The sequence below is a fragment of the Accipiter gentilis genome, chromosome 28 (genome assembly GCF_929443795.1).
Source record: "Accipiter gentilis chromosome 28, bAccGen1.1, whole genome shotgun sequence".
Classification (NCBI taxonomy): Eukaryota; Metazoa; Chordata; class Aves; order Accipitriformes; family Accipitridae; genus Astur; species Astur gentilis.
In genome coordinates this window covers 2,135,722-2,152,064 of record NC_064907.1, presented here as the reverse complement: position 1 = coordinate 2,152,064, position 16,343 = coordinate 2,135,722, and the positions used below count along the sequence as shown (strand labels likewise).

The 16,343-nt window shown below is 38.1% G+C and overlaps 1 protein-coding gene across 3 annotated transcripts in view; it reads right to left on the bottom strand.

The window, feature by feature from the left end:
* RMDN2 (regulator of microtubule dynamics 2) overlaps positions 1-16,343 on the bottom strand; it is a 49,169-nt gene that overhangs the window by 8,939 nt on the left and 23,887 nt on the right. For all 3 annotated transcript variants that reach the window (XM_049831430.1, XM_049831431.1, XM_049831429.1), the window contains 5 exons: positions 15,122-15,197; positions 13,383-13,460; positions 4,323-4,421; positions 2,541-2,594; positions 2,372-2,452 (listed from right to left, as the gene is read on the bottom strand). In XM_049831430.1, the coding sequence (XP_049687387.1) occupies positions 2,372-2,452; positions 2,541-2,594; positions 4,323-4,421; positions 13,383-13,460; positions 15,122-15,197 (388 nt within the window). The remainder of the gene's footprint in view (positions 1-2,371; positions 2,453-2,540; positions 2,595-4,322; positions 4,422-13,382; positions 13,461-15,121; positions 15,198-16,343) is intronic.

The window sequence follows — 16,343 nt, the reverse complement described above, 5'->3', positions numbered from 1 at the left end:
AAAATCAGTAACAGTCTTTCTCTAACACAATAACCAAAACAACATGTAACATTCTAATTCAGATGGGACTTGAGGTAACAGCATTAGCAGAATTTGTGTTCCAGATCTCTATTTCATAGTAATTCCTTTGAGTGTGCACGTGGTTTTACCTTGTGCTAACTGCCTTTTTTTTCTTCTTTTTTTTTAAAATTGAATTACACACTATTGCCCCAATGCCATATTTTCCTGGACTTTTTTTTTTCTAAACTTAACTCAAAACACATCACAAGGAAACAAGACAAAGCAGACAAATCTGTGATATCTACAGAATTAGTCAAAACAGAAGAGGACATATCATCTTGTCCTCTTCAGATGGACAAAAGATTTTGGGGGTCCATTTGCTGCTATTTCTTCTGTTCACAATCCAGTATCATTCTTATTCTCATCACCACCCTGCTTGCCAGAATACACACACACACCCTTCAGGCTGCTCCCAAATTCTGGCTCTCACCTCAGGGTCCCCCCTCCTTCTCAGGTCTGGCGGTACTTCAGAAATGTGATGGGGCATTCCTTTTACCAGGGACTAAGTCCCTCCAGGTGACCCAGGACACACTGAACTCCAGCTCACATTTAGACTGATGACAATGGACTTTAAAGGCAGGATTCACCTCTCATTAACTGCACAGTCTAGGAGTCAGGTGTCTCAGGTACACATCTTACACATACCTTCACATCTAGTCTCTCTGCTGTCAGGGGACAGAGAGAGGCAGGGTGGGGCATCTGGCTGCATCTATCTCTTTCCACCAAGTGTAGGGGGAGCCTCAGCAACTACCTTTGGTCACCAAAATTTTGTCCAGCTATTGTTATCAAAGATGAATCCTAATCTATGCTATCTCTACACTTTTTCAAGGAGTCTTTATGAATATGTTGAATGACTTCCAGTTTACTAAACACAGTTTTCTAACCATCAGAAGCTTCTGTGATATATGTTTGTTTGCGATTTTACCAGATATCTTCAGAGTTCATTGCAAGATTACCTGGCCTGTAGTAAATTGAATACAGGAAAAACAAAAAATTCACCAGCACAGTCAGTCCAGATATATACAAACAGGTTGAGTTCAAGCAATTTCAGTTGTATGCTCTCTCCCTTACACCATTGGTCCTACTTTTTATGCAAAGATGTAAGGCACCAAATAACAGGTAATTTATAGCAGTCTTTCCTAAGTTCTGTAATTGGCAAGCCGAAGGTACATTTCAACAGTAAGTAAAGAATAAAGCAGAGTTAAGAGACTATTAATGTCATATCTGTATCAATACATATTTAAAGAAACATTGAACTTAAGCAATGATTGTTTAATTTATGATTGGTACATACTATAACTTAGGCCAAAAATAAAGGCCACCCAGGAGCAGCTGCTGGTGAGGCATGCAGTGGTCTTTCTTCCCAGCAGGAATACTTGACATAAACATGTTACTGCTCCACACGCAGCATTTATTGTCAATCAAGTTACAGATCTATTTAATGGTCTTTTTCCTTAACTTCAAAGAATTAAATGGGATAGGGCCAATTCGTCTCTGGAATCACCTCTCTCTCTCCCTACCACATCTGCTGTGCTCAAAGGGGGTCCCTTAGGCTGACAAAGCTCAGGTTTGAACTTGTCACGCTCTGGCATGGTAAGACGTTTCCAGCCATGGGTCGGTAATTATGGAACTTGCTTCTGCATGAGATCAGACAGAATGAACCTCTTGCCATGACTTGGTTTATATTTGAGAAATTACATCACTTAAAATCTCTCAAATACCTGTAGAAATTTTGCATCCATGTACTAAGAATACTCTAAAGGACCTAAAAATGAATCTAATAATCTCTTAGAATAAACTATGTTCCAGCAGATGTAACTGGAAGAACTGTGCCTCTTTAACTGCACTGTGGTTGAAGACAAAGGCAATCTTGAATAACTCATCTACCTCTGCTATAGCCAACACAAACTGGAGGCTTTCAGGAGCAGAGACAGAGACTATGGGACAAAAATCCAGAATGCTTTCAACTGAGAAAAAGTTGGTTTGGGGCAAAATTTCAGCACAGCTAAAGTGACACACTCAACTGCTTATGCTTAAGATAGTGTAATGAAATGGGTTGAATTACAAAGAGTGCAATTCAATTTCTGACAGCCTCTAACACAGACAAGTCCCTGACAGTTCCCTGGACAAAGATTTTTTTAAAGCTGTTAATACAGACAACTGTAATGAGCCAACCTAGAGTGGAAGAAAAAGGAAGGTTCTGTGTTCAGGGGAAAAAGTGAAACATTATGTTATTACTGACAGTGCAATAATGGGTGCCAAAGACAAGACAGCAGTCACAAGAGAACAAGTTATCGCTCTCAATACCCACCTCATTAGTAACTGAGAGAATTGACAGTGCAGAATCACAGTACTTCAGTGCATTGTTTTTCTGGCCAAGATCTTTATAGCACTGAGAAGAAAAAACATTTTGTTTCCAATCAGACCACTGTAAGAATACCAGAGTCTACAAATCATTATTTATAAAAGAACTTGGTTACCTTTGCCAAATACACATAATTGCATTTGGAATATCCTGGATGCATTTCTTCTGCCTAAATAATAAAAAACAGGAAAGAAAATAGACATAAAACTTGTGTGATGAGATTTATGTGGTCTGCATAACATTTTTAGTAATGCACTAAGCTTCCTCAAACATCAGACTGAATCATCCCTACTATGTGCACCACAATCTGTTTAGCACTTCAAAAAAACCTCAAGAAAACAAGGAAACCCAAAACTCAAACCCTAAACCAGGCACATGAGGTGCTGATACTGAACACATAAAAATGCTCTGTACTGCTTGCTCTCCTCTCTCCCTAAGTGCTTTGTAAAGATATCGGATCACTTTACAGAATATCTGTTGGATTCATTCACTTACAGAGGGGGTTGGAAGACACTGCTCTCTCCGGATTATTAATATTTATTTCCTCATCAAAGAAATAAATAAGGAACCAACCATTCACACTTTGTGTAATGGGTAATGAACTGTATTCATCAACTTTATAATTATTTTTCTTTCACAGACCCATATCTTCCAGCTCTGTGTTCACCTTTCTTTTCACATTACGATCTTCTGAAAAGTTCAGGTTGTTAAAAAAGTTCAAGATTGTCTTCCTTTTAAAACACATCAAGGATGAAGCCTGAAAGGTGAGTAAAAACCTTACCAATTATCTACTAACCAAGAAGCAGCTTTAATCAACAAACAGCTTTTGGGAGAGAAAAATTACCTGAGTGAAATTTATAGTAGCTGTAATCCTTGGACCAAAGCAATGCTGCTTTCACCAAAACTGTGTATTATCAAACATTTGAAAAAAAACCCCCAAACAGTTGTCTTTCAGGCAGTAATTCAATTTTTGTTGCAGAAGATGCCTTAAAACCAGTTACTCTGCAGCCCACCACAAAATGCCTTGAAGCTAAAACACTTCAGTTTATTTCTACCATCTTTAAAGTTTGACATTGAAGATAAAGTCTCTTAAACTGGGAAGATGGTAATCCTTGGACCATTGTATTTCCAAAATTCAGGAGATCATTCCATCTTTAAATAGACTAAGAACACAGAAAACAAGCACTTTTGACAGTGAAGAAAACATGCTTATTCAATTCCTTTGAGAAACTGTCTGAAAGTAATTGTAATGATGGAAGTTTATGCTTTGCATTCAGTCAAGTGAAAAACATGTCTTTTTCAGCTCCAGAAGTAGAAATTATTCATATAAAAGACACTGAAAGAGAGGTTTGTTTTGTTCATGTGGTGTTTTCTCATAACTGTGCATTCAAGTAGAATGCCCAGGAACATGGACCTGTATGACAGAGCTTTCTTTTCTACTTCACTACAAAGGTAATTTCATCTCCACAAGCAAGAAAGGCTTCTACTGAAATTCAATGAAAAGAGCTTCAGATCAGAAAGAGACATATCACAATGTCAAAGTTTTCCTTGCCTATGTTAACCCTCTTCCAGAAACGGGCAAATCGCCAGTTATCACTATGGTTAATTTGTTTCAATGGCATATATAACTTATCTATATCCATCTCACATTAAATCCAATACTATTAACCACGGCAAGTCATTGAAGAATTCCCTAAAACTAAAGAAGAAAGGTGCTAGCTACTCATCTCCAAACTAATTTTAAAATAGAAAAAAAATATTTTAGTAGAGTGCTCTGTGGCATTTAGGAGAGCCCTAGATTTATAGCTACTGAACACAACCTGTTGAACAGACATCTTGACAACAGTCACAGCAGCTGGTAAACAGTCACACAGGAAAACCCTTGGCTAGGACTTACCTTAAGGAAATTCTGCAATGCTTCTTCTACTGTTGAAGTTGGTGGAGTCCCAAAGAGAGCAGCAGCTACTTTCTTTTCAATCCAAGACAACTGAGCTACCTATAATAATAATTAAAAAAAAAATTAAAAAAAAGAAAGAAAAGAAAAAAAATATAAAAGTCTTTAGGGTTGCTTCTCAGTTTTGGAGTAAATATTGTACTGTGCCACTGTACCACTTATACAACCTATTTTGCCAAACAACCTGTCAAGGAATGTTTTATACTGCCAATTTGCCAGCTGAAAGCATAGTCTTTTGGATTTTAGATTAGAAACAGTGCTTTAAACCTGTTAAGGTTTTCATGAGACAGACAGCTTACCATGTACTTGACTACTTTTCAACATTACAAAAAGCTCTTGCTAAAGCCAAAATGTGAGTGCTTTTGGTGCTTGTAAAACAAGTTAATTTATTACACAGAAGCTGGTGACAACCACTGTTAAGAAATAGGCTTCATTTTTTACTCTTCAATTCTGACAAGTAACACTTGCCAAAGACCTCTTCTCATTTCAGGAAGATGGGCTGCTATAAAAGGACTTTAGGGAACTGCCATATTGCCACACAATGTACATGACTTCTTCCCTTACATATACTGACACTTCACAGAAACTGCTCTGGTTACTGCCATAAGGTATTTGGCTCCATCACCTAACCTGGCAAAACACACCTCACATCTTTTATGAAGGATGGAGCTGCTAAGAAATGCAATGTGAGACTGGAGTCTGTTTAAATCAAGAAGTGAAGCCACCCTCCTTTGGACACTTCTACTGCATCTGTAAAGAAAAGTCAGATCTTTTTGCCTTCACATCAGTATTTGAACCACAGCACTGATGGCTCCTATCACAGTGTACAGCTGAGTTTAAAAATGGCAAAAAAAAGGTTCTGTGGTTTTCTAGCAATTTCTGGCCTGATCTATGCAGAGGCAACACAGAGAAGGGGTACACACAGGCAAAGAAAGCAAGCATGTCATCAGAGACCTGGAGGTAAAATATGAGTCGCACAGGGACATGTCTTTTTCAGAGGGATCTGCAATTCAAGTAACAGAGTTGAGCCTTGAACTCAAGTCTGTCCTACTGGTGTAAAAATTAAAATGGTTTTGGATAGCTTTAGATTATTCCCACCTCATTCCCTGGCTTCCCAATCTCTTCGGGGCTGTTGCTGCTCCCCTGCCTTCTCCACCTAAATCCAGCAATTATTCAGTAGATGCCAGTTAATTATAGTAAAATATAAGAATCCATCCACACATAATTATCCACAGCCATAAACCAGACTGCTTCTCTTTTGAACAGACATCAAGCTCTATGTATTTCTTGTTGCAATCTCTCCTAAAAATACCATTGCAAAGAGCACAAATACAGGCCAGCACACAATAGGAAAATGCACAGGACCATGTTTTCTCATCTGGCCCCAACAACTCTAGCTACATAGGAGCAACGTTGCTTGGAGACAGAAGGCGGATGCCTTCTGTCAAGTCTTGCTAGTTGTTCAGCCGGGACCAACGCCTTATTCGTTAAATGCCTCCAGTAAGTCTTTCACACAAAATCACTAGAAATTATATTCCAGAGAGAAACAATGTTAAGAAAATAAAGCTTTATTTCATGCTCTCTCTCTCTCTCAAATATCCGACTCTTGAAGGGAATAAAGTGGTTTTTACAAAAGCTCTCCAGCAATCCCAGAGTTCTTACTCTTTGAAGCAACAAGATGTCTCCCCTCTCTGCATTACAGTGCCTTCACACTATGTTACAAACTGCAGCATGCTGGTTGAAACTTCATATTGTAAGTATGTATATAATTCCCTCACACACTCCATTTCCCTAGTTGCTCTATAGTTTCTGAGACATACTCTGTGAGAGATATTAAAAGGATTTTTGCAAAAGTATTGATTTCTTCATACCAATCTACTGCTGCAGTGTTCTCTATTCTTTTGGAATAGGAAGGGGGTTTCTATATTTCTAGGTCCATCACAACAAGACAGAGGTAGCTTACAGAGGGAGGAAGAGACGGAAAATAATCAAGGGAATGTATATGCTTACACTGTTTTCTGCAAGACCACAGAACACCCTGGAGATACACATACACTGCACAGATAGAATTACCACACACGTGTCTGCTGTTACACAATACTGAAGAAACAATATTGTAGTTTTTCCATGTGGAGTTATGATTACCTATTGAAAACACAAGCTCTTCCTGGCAGTTTTTAATTTTCTTACAATATTTAATCAGAACTGATTTACTGAGGTTTTAGTCCTTATTTTGTCTGGCTTGGGTGCTGCTTTGCACTATTCAAACTTACAAAAAAGCCCAAACATATATGCACTTGGCCATTTTTATATTAAAAATCCCACCAACCTAAAACAATGTTTAAAAGTTAAATACATGCATGCACAATAGTGAGTTTTCTTTAATGTGCACTGGCTCCAGCATTACACTGTGTGACTATTACACAAATAGTCTGAGAGTTCTGTAATGTTTTGAGCAGTCAGACTTGTATGCCACTGGCTTGATGAATTCATTGCAGCTGACTCTAGCCATCCATAAATGAAGTGCCTAGTTTATGTGAGTTGTCCAGGTTCCTTGCATGGTTGATACAGAGAGAGGCATCTCCATTACGCAATTCTTCTTCACCTACATTAGCCTGGGATAAACACTCCTCTCTTTCTCTTCTTTCTTTCCTTCAACTACAAAAGGAGCATAGACAGTTATACCTTGTGGATGGCTAAAGACAGGTGAGGTGAATCCCATCACAACAGCTTAACCACACCCCACCTGAGTCAGTCTGCACCCCTCTATGACTGAGCTGGGACAAATGGAAAAGACCTGTTTTATGCAAGACACAAAATTGTGTCCTGCAGCAATAATGATGAACAGGAAATTATACCCTTTCCCTAAACACACACAAGCACAGTCTTTAATTTGAAATAACTTTATTAGAATAAATCTTATGCCATGTTCAGTGAAATGGAAACATCATTCCTACTATACCAACTAACTTTATTAAGCACTCTCTGTGTGTGAGCAAGCACAGGCAACAGGAACCCTGGTGTAGCATGCTCTAGTGTAGTGAAAATTTGACTTCTACAGTCAAGGTTATTCCAAATAGTGCAAAGCATATCTGGAGGTCTGTACAAAATCAGGTATAAAGAGACTGTAACTGTCATCAACTTCAGCGGAACCACGATTCCATTTAATGCATGTTTTAAGAATGGTATAGGCCAGCAGAAAGTAATAAGAAAAACAGCTACTGCAGCAAGTAATAGCTACAACAAAAAAATTAAAGAATGAAGACTGCCCTTGCCCTACAGATGATTTCCAAATCTTAAGTGAGTTTTGGTTTTTTAGGTCTCCCAAGCCCTGACATCAGTCCTCCCACCAGCCTTAAAATTCCTAAGAGCACTGCAAGGAACACTATGTTTCCACGAAATATCAGGTTTTAATGTATTGGGTCGCTCGAGGAACATTGCTCCCCAGCTGCTATACTTGAGGAGAGCTAGTCCCACTCGCTCAAGAGCAAAAAACAAGGGCCTGAGGGACCATCAGCCAACACTTTAACTTCCCTAGGGCTGGAGGGGAGTGGGTCACCACAACAGCCTGGCCTCTGTCAAGGAGAGCAGGCCACTCTTCAGTATGCCAAAGCTAACAGAGATGGTCATCTTGAACGATCTCTCTATAGATCTGTCAAACAGCTAGCTCTCATCGATTTATTCTACCCAAATCTCTACTAGTACCAGAAATGGAAGAAAGCCACCCAGAAAGTTCATACCTTGCATGTTCCTATCAGGCCTCTTGTTCCTCTGGCAGAAAATCTGGTTCTCCCCTAAAAACTGGGAAAAGGTATTTCCTAACATACCTTTCCCTTCCTTAGTCTAGGATCAGCAAAAATCACATATGAACTGAAACACTGGCTGGAGTTTGTGGTTTTTTGGTTTTGTCTTCTGTTTGTTTTTTATGAGATGCAAACACTGCCCATTTACAGCCTTTTCAAACTCCAGGATGTTGGTACCAAGGAAACTAACCCACTTGGATTGAAAATTCAGCCAGGATTGACTTGCAGCCCTAAAGGATTTCCTCCTCTGATGTTTCCTTGCTAATAGCTCACTGAAGACAGATCACACAATTGTCTTCCATAAAGGAAAATCATGCCATTGATCCAGCTTCAGTAAAATATTAATGGCATCTACTTAAATATCCCCAGAGAGTTGCTTTTTCTTTTTTATTATAACATATTAATGTAAAATTGTATTAAATAATTTTGCAATGTTTTGATTTCTGGAAGAGATTAATAACTGGACAGCAGCTTTAAAATACTGGCTTCCAACACAAATATTCTCTTTCTTGCCAGCTGAGGAACCAGGACAGTCTGCACAGGCATTTAGGCATTTATCCAACTTGAATTCCCTAGGCTTTTCACTTTCCAGTAAGGGGAGCAGACTTACAGAGCACACAGACAAAGGAACTGGGTCAATTTGTTCCCTGATGTTACCCAAACAGATACACCAGAGATGAATCCAACACATAGCGTGTAACGTGCAAAAAGGAAATCCCAAGAGAGCTATTTTTTAACACCCCACTAGCATTTACCAGAGGCTCCAATCCAGTTTCACAAGTATACGCTAACTGTTCTGTGCCAGCCCTGTAATGGCAAGTAGCCATAAGTCTTAACTAGATACGTACTCCATTTTAAAAGCTATACTAAATATTAAAACACTAAAAAACCTCACCAACACAAAATTACAAAGGATTATCAGATAATTGCACCCAAAACTCTAAGGAAAGAAAACCAATTCCTATACACCATGTACCACAGATCAATTCACTTCCAATAAATAACTTCTTGCTGATCTGAAGAGCAAAGTAGTTTTCACTTTCCCTTAACAAAAAAAAAAGCTGAAACTTCAAAGTTTCTAAGCACTGTACTTATTTTAAATCATATGAACCAAGCTGATTGTATATTTAAAACATTAAACCTTCCCTAAAAGTTATGTACTTAACAAAGCCTGGTTTTGTCACAGAAGGCTGAGAAGAAAAAGTTTTGTTCATCACCAAAGACATTTTAAATGAAAACTATTTTGCTGCAGTTGTTTTTCTTTGGAATAGTAATATCTCTTCTACTTACTAAACACTAGTTTACTTTGTTTACCAGGTATTTTAAAGTATCTTCATTACAATTATATGGTAATCATGTTTTCCTAACATTATCAATAAGACTACCCTGGAAAAAAATTACCGCTACATAGAAGTTCATATCAGCTTTGGAAAAAAGAATATTAAAATAATATTTAGTAGGATTCTGCAGTTATCCATTATTGGTGGTGTTCAATTATGTTTGCTCAATGCATAAATAAATAGGTTTGGGTTTTTTTCCCCTTGTCACCCCTGTAAAACAAAACATTAAAGCTATACGTGGCTTCTTGTATATACAGCATGTGTCTCAGGCAAAATTTTGCCCATCATGACATCTGTGAAATGATTGCTGACAATCTTGCCTACCTGATTGTGAGACCAGAAGTAATTTTCTAAAAAAGCTGAGATGATACACACATCAGAACAAAATCTTCCTCTTTTGTATAGCTCTACTGACTTTATAATGGTAGGAGAAATAAGAAACAGCAAAAATTGATTTTTAGACAATGTGGCACACAACTGCCACTGGCTCTGCATCAGAGACAAACCCCCATTGCTGTGAGGTGGTGAAAATCCAGCTCATCCTTTCTGCTGAAGGTGCTATGACACTTTGCATCAGCTTTGGATCTGGCCCCGCAAGAATAAATACTGACTAAAAAACTTGGCATTGCTGTACCATTGCTCTTTGCAAAGGACTGCTGAGGAAGGTGAGAAATGGCAGTCAGAGCCAAATTCTGGCAAAACTCCACAAATCAAATAGCTTTTACTAGTGCAGCATGCAGTCTCTGGATATAGATTTCAGCCTTCACAAAATCTTCTCCATTTGCCTCCACTATACTTTTTACCTAAAAGTCTGTTCAGCTGATTGCCATTTGTGAAAATGAATTGGAACCCTGAGTTACAACACTTGAAGCATCCCCTTTTACAGTCTCTTATGCTATACCTATTTCTTCCAGTTTATCAGGCCAAAACCCAGTGCTAGAATATAGTAATAAGATCCCCAACATTAAATGGGAAGTTAATGGGAAATGTCTGACTATACTAGGAAGACTTAAGTACCTCAGGTTTCCCCAAAGCGTTACCAAAAGTAGTGTTCGATACTTTATAGGCTATCTTTTTTAACTACACTGCTTCAGTAAAAGAATACGTGACTGAAATTAGACAATAATAGCCCTGGAAGTAACACTTGCGAAAGAACAAATATTGTGGCCAATTCTAACTTGACTCCAAAGTCAGCTAGGCTAAATGTAAAAACTAACCTTCTTTCTTCAGACATCCCTTTTCCTTCTTTAATTTCCTCATGTTGGACAACACAGCCTTCCCAGCCTCAACTGCAGCTAGACTAAACAGGAAAAACAGAGGGTCTAAGAGCAGCAATATCACTCCATCTACAGGTACCAGTATAGAGGAGGAGTGATAAATGAATTTTTCAAGCACTCTATCATAATCCCTACCCTGAAGAAGTATTTGGAACCAATGCCACAGCCAACAGTCTACTTCTGGGATAATTACCACAGCATGATACACCACAGTCTGCAGAATAGGACCAAGGAATTTGCCACATCTTCCACAGGTTCCAATGACTATCTATATCACGTGTATGGCCAAAGTGTTTCAGCTTACTATTTTGTCATGGCAGTCACAGAAGGCAAGAATTAAAAAAAAAAAAGAAGAAAAGAGAAATAGGAAATCAATCCTTAAGTATTTTAGTGGCTACATCTGTTTAGGTGGATTGTTTCACTTAATAAAATGCAGGTCAGCTCATACCCTAAAGCAAATGCTTATCTGTGGCTTCAGTGTTCAGTAAGGAGGCCCTGCATAGATGTTGCAAGTGTGGAACATGAGTTTGTAATGATATAGTGCAAGAAACCACATGTATTAGTCAGGAAGTGGTGATTGTCACTAAAATGAAACAAGAGTAAAAAAGCAGTGCAATAAGAACAAAGTGAGGTATACTGAGATGACATGTTAAGTTTCCAAAAGCGATAGCTCAAGTGAGAAATAAGCCATGAAAAAGATCTGGGAGTGTTTGACATAAATGGAAGCTGTAGCCAGCTGTTGGACACAGCATGGTATAAAACTGCTTAAGGAATCACTGGTGAGAGTGATGCTCTTCAAAGGCAGGACAGCAAGCATACTGTAGGACAATCTTCAGCACCTCACTTTTGCATAGCTAATGCTGATATTCAAGAATACCAGGTGACGAAAAGCAAAATGAAAAGCTCTTTGAAAAAGTTAGTGTCATTCTTTATTTAAATCAACTGAGAAAAAATGTAGTTGCTGAAAGCTCTTTGAAAGTTAAATATATGATCTGAAAGAACTGCTGATAGATTACTTTGCATTAAGTCTTGTTGCAGATAAAGACAAAGTCTGCAGTGTATCACAGCAACTCCTTTCCAGTTTGCAGTCACTTTGTAGTGACTAGCACTGGAGGTAGCTGGAGGAAAAAGACAGGGCTGGAATTCACTGTGCATTAGCAGTTATTATTCTGAGAAGCCTCCCAGTGATCTTTTACAGCATAGACTATGCAAGAACATTTTCTTCTGGTGAAAGATTTCTCACAGAACTAAGGATGAAGCATATAGGATGAAGGATATATGAAGGATATAGCCATCTGAGCCATCAAAGATGTGGGCTTAAGAATAAGACAACTCTCATATTACAAGCACAAGCACCATTTTAAAAAAAAGGAAAAAAAAACCAACAAAGAAACAGCTAACCTTGTAAAACAATTATTCTAGTTTTTCATATGAGTACTTATCACTATGTCATTAATACAATATATAAAGTGCCTGTTGTGTTGGCATAACACAAATTGTACCTCTTGCAAAACTTTATGTTGCATTATAGATTTTTATGCCTGCATCTTTGTTGTGACATTCTCCTGGAATTTACCAAGCGAGTATGGTAGCCTTGCTGCCACAGACATAATCCCACAGCATATAAATGCCTTTAACTTCAGTTATAAATGGGGAATAAAGTTACCAAAAACTATGTTACTAGCCCAAGGTCACTCAGAAAGTTTGTGGCAGAATAAAGAACTACTCCGCTCTCATAAGACCCCACCTGCAGTACTACATCCAGCTCTGGGGCCAGCAATGTAAGAAAGATGTTGACTTGTTGGAGCAGGTCCAGAGGAAGGCCACAAAGATGATCAGGGGGCTGGAACACCTCCCCTGTGAAGACAGGCTGATAGAGTTGGCATTGTTCAGCCTGGAGAAGAGAAGGATCCAGGGAGACCTTGTAGCCAGTATCTAAAGGGGGCCTACAAGAAAGCTGGAGAGGGACTTTTTACAAGGGCGTGTAGTGATAGGACAAGGGGTAATGGCTTTAAACTGAAAGAGGGTAGATTTAGATTAGATCTAAGGAAGAGGTTCTTCACTGTGAGGGTGGTGAGACACTGGAGCAGGTTGCCCAGAGAAGTTGTGGATGCCCCATCCCTGGGAGTGTTCAAGGCCAGGTTGGATGGGGCTTTGAGCAGCCTGGTCTAGTGGAAGGTGTCCCTGCCCATGGCAGTGGTGTTGGAACTAGACGATCTTTAAGGTCCCTTCCAACCCAAACCATTCTATGATTCTGTGAAATCAAGGCTTACAATACCAGAGGTCACCCTTCCTCCCTTGCAAATATCAATTACTTTTCATTCATACATTCAGACAGGAAATCTGAATGCAACATGAGGGACACACAAGCACAGCTTACTTAAAGTACATGACAGGAAAGGTCAGCAGTTAACATCATACATGCAGAAGTTAATTCAGGAAATGTAAATGTACTGCTTCATTTAGCTCAAAACATCTACTTCAATAAACACCTACTTTGTCTTAAGTCCCATTATTTCATTTCAAATGCATTATCATTTTTCAGTATACTCAATTCATACGTTAGATAAAAAACCAACTTACTGAATAGCACCATCTTCCATTTAGGTAATATAAAAATGGATCTTGAGGCTTAAGTTCAATTGCTTTGTCTAGGTGCTCCTATTAGAAAGAAAATCAGTGTCACTTTAGATGTTTGTTTGGCAAGTGTGTTTACATTCTAAGTTTGCTGTTAATCATAAACAAATTCAGAAATCCTCTTCTGCTGCAAATCTTTTCTAACATCCTAAAATATTTTAACTAGCAAACCCCTTCCCCATGGAGGGAAACCATAAACAAAATTATTTAGCAACTTTACACACAATGCAAGAAGGCATACTTTATTTAGAACTTTTGTCTTAAAAAGGCAACAACTTCAATTAAATTAATTTTATTTACAGTTAGTATTAGGAAACTGTCACACACCAAAACAGTGAGAAAGCAACCACTTTCTTTGACAGATCTTCCATGCCAGCACCCAGCACTGAAGCATAGTCTCTTCCACCCTGGAATGTGACTGCCCCAATGAAATAGTACATGACACAACAAATTGTTACTATAATGTAAAATTCAGAAAATAAAATTATTCTGTTTATAGTGAAACCATAAAATCTAGAAAGCCTCTTATGATGTGCTTCTTCCAAAACAATTTTCATTACAGGTCATAAGTATCTTTATTTCACTCTTTAATTTACTAAATAAAGCTTTTATTGCTCAACCTGAGTTTGAAGAAAAAAATAAGTTATTTCACCCCTAACTACCATTTGCCTCTCAAATAAATTTAACTTCTAAAATCTCCGCATCCCCCCCCCCGATATCTCTGGTGTTCTAATTAAGCCAGTCACTAAAATATCCGAGTTATACAGATCTAAGAGCCTATTATTCTATCATTTTGTCCACAGACTATTCAGATAGGAGCTATGTTTTCATATTATTATTTTCCCAAATCCTTAACATTTCCAAATGATTCACACAGATTTCAGTAATTACTTCTGAAGAGAAAAACCTCCCTGAAAAGTCTACTGCTAACACTGTGGGCTCTTTTTAAAGTCCATCCTTACACAACTGCAGCACTTCTGTTATTTGTCATTTTCCCTTTGTTCCTACCTTGTCCCAGTGCTCCAGGCTTAGCTCGCTTGGCACAACTCAGATGTAATTAATGCTCTCTCATAGGAAAGCTCCACGACACTCAAAGCCCTAACATGGACATGATGTGATAGAGACCCATCCCAGGCATTCCCTGGGAAGTGGAACACATCTGCTGCCTCTCAATGACACCCAGAAATTGGGGACGCTGGCTCGGAGGGCAAGGGATAGAAAGCACCTAAGCAATGACAAGGACAAGGAGGGGGAGAGTAGCACATGTAACACAAACTGCTAACCCTAAAAACCACGATTACCTTTGAAAGGACAGTGTTAAAACAAATATTACTTCTTAAGGGTGGCATGAAGAATGATTGCAGAACTGTGTTAGTTCATCACTTAGTATTTCATATGTTTTTATTTTCTAAACAGAATTGTCACTCCACTTTCCTCTGCCCTTTGACTACAAAATAAAGCTGAAATCTTAATGCTGTTCCCAGAATCCCACCTTAGTTCTTATATTTTGTAAGAATATCATCTATTTGCATACATAAAAATAACTTTTTCACTTTAACTTTGGCACCAAAATAGACCTGTGAGGCTGAATTACTGTGTTGCAAAAAATCCGTCTTAGACACTATATAAGGAAATAATTTAAAGGAATAGCTTAAAAAAAACCCCCAAACCCTACAAAAACATACCTTAAAGAGATAACCATTCCTGATTTTGTTTTGTACACTTTCAAACTGAGACATATAGCCACACATAATTGCAAACCTGAGAGGGGAAAAGAAAAACACACACACATACTTTTCGTGATTTAAATAAACCTTTGAATCAAATTACAAAATATTTCAATACCTAAATCACAGATTAACACCTGTTTTTCTTCCATCTTGATGGCTGGACAGAAGTTTGGCATTAGCTGTACGCATTCAGGAGCAGACAAAAAACCCAAAACAAAACATACAATAATGAAAACAAGAAGTTTAAGTGACACTGTCTGGGCTGTCAGTGAAATGAAAAAACAGGGATTCCTCCTCCAAAATTTCTACCATTTAGATCAGACTGCAACACTTCCAGACTTGCTCCAACATTGACAGCAGTTTAACTGGACACATTGCGCTCTGCATTGCAATGCACTGGGAACATTAACATCATCAGCTGCAGTACGTCACCTGGGAAGGCAAATCCTTGGGATGTGCTCAGCAGGAAGCTGTGCAGACCTCAAAAACCGTTCACAGTCATCTTCTACCATTCACAAGCATCTTGGTGCATTCCTGCACCTCTAGCATTCTTCTAATATCTTTAAAATTATTTTAAAACATACACACACATGCTGGTCTAACAGAATCATTACTGCTATTACTAGCTGTCTACTGCTAAGATTATTATTATTACTATTATTATTATAAATTGGGGACACTGACAGTGATAAAAGAAATGTGAGACCATTTCTATTAAAAATTTGTATTGTTAAGCACGTATAACTGAAAATATTTTCAGAGGTTCCTACCTATAAAGGTTCAGATTTTCTAAGCAATGCTATTATCTTACTGACCCTCCACCTAAACTTCTATTGCTTTTTATTTATTACAAGTGCTATAGAACCTACTATGCATAAGCAATCTCATGCACAGATGTCAATTGTACTTTCCTTGGATGTATTTTCATTGGTATTAAGGTAACTTTGCATTTCTGTATAAAACTTACAGAACCACCAAAGATATATTTAAGCGGCATAAACTAATACAGATAATTTATCTAAATTTTTCAGAACTTTGCTTTTGTATTAAAAATTTTACAATGAAATATCAAATTAAAATACAAATTAATCCTAAAAGAGGGAAATCAAGTTGAAGTCCAGAGGAAAACATGAGAGCTATGCAAGAAACTTATCAAGTTAATTATAGTAACAGACCT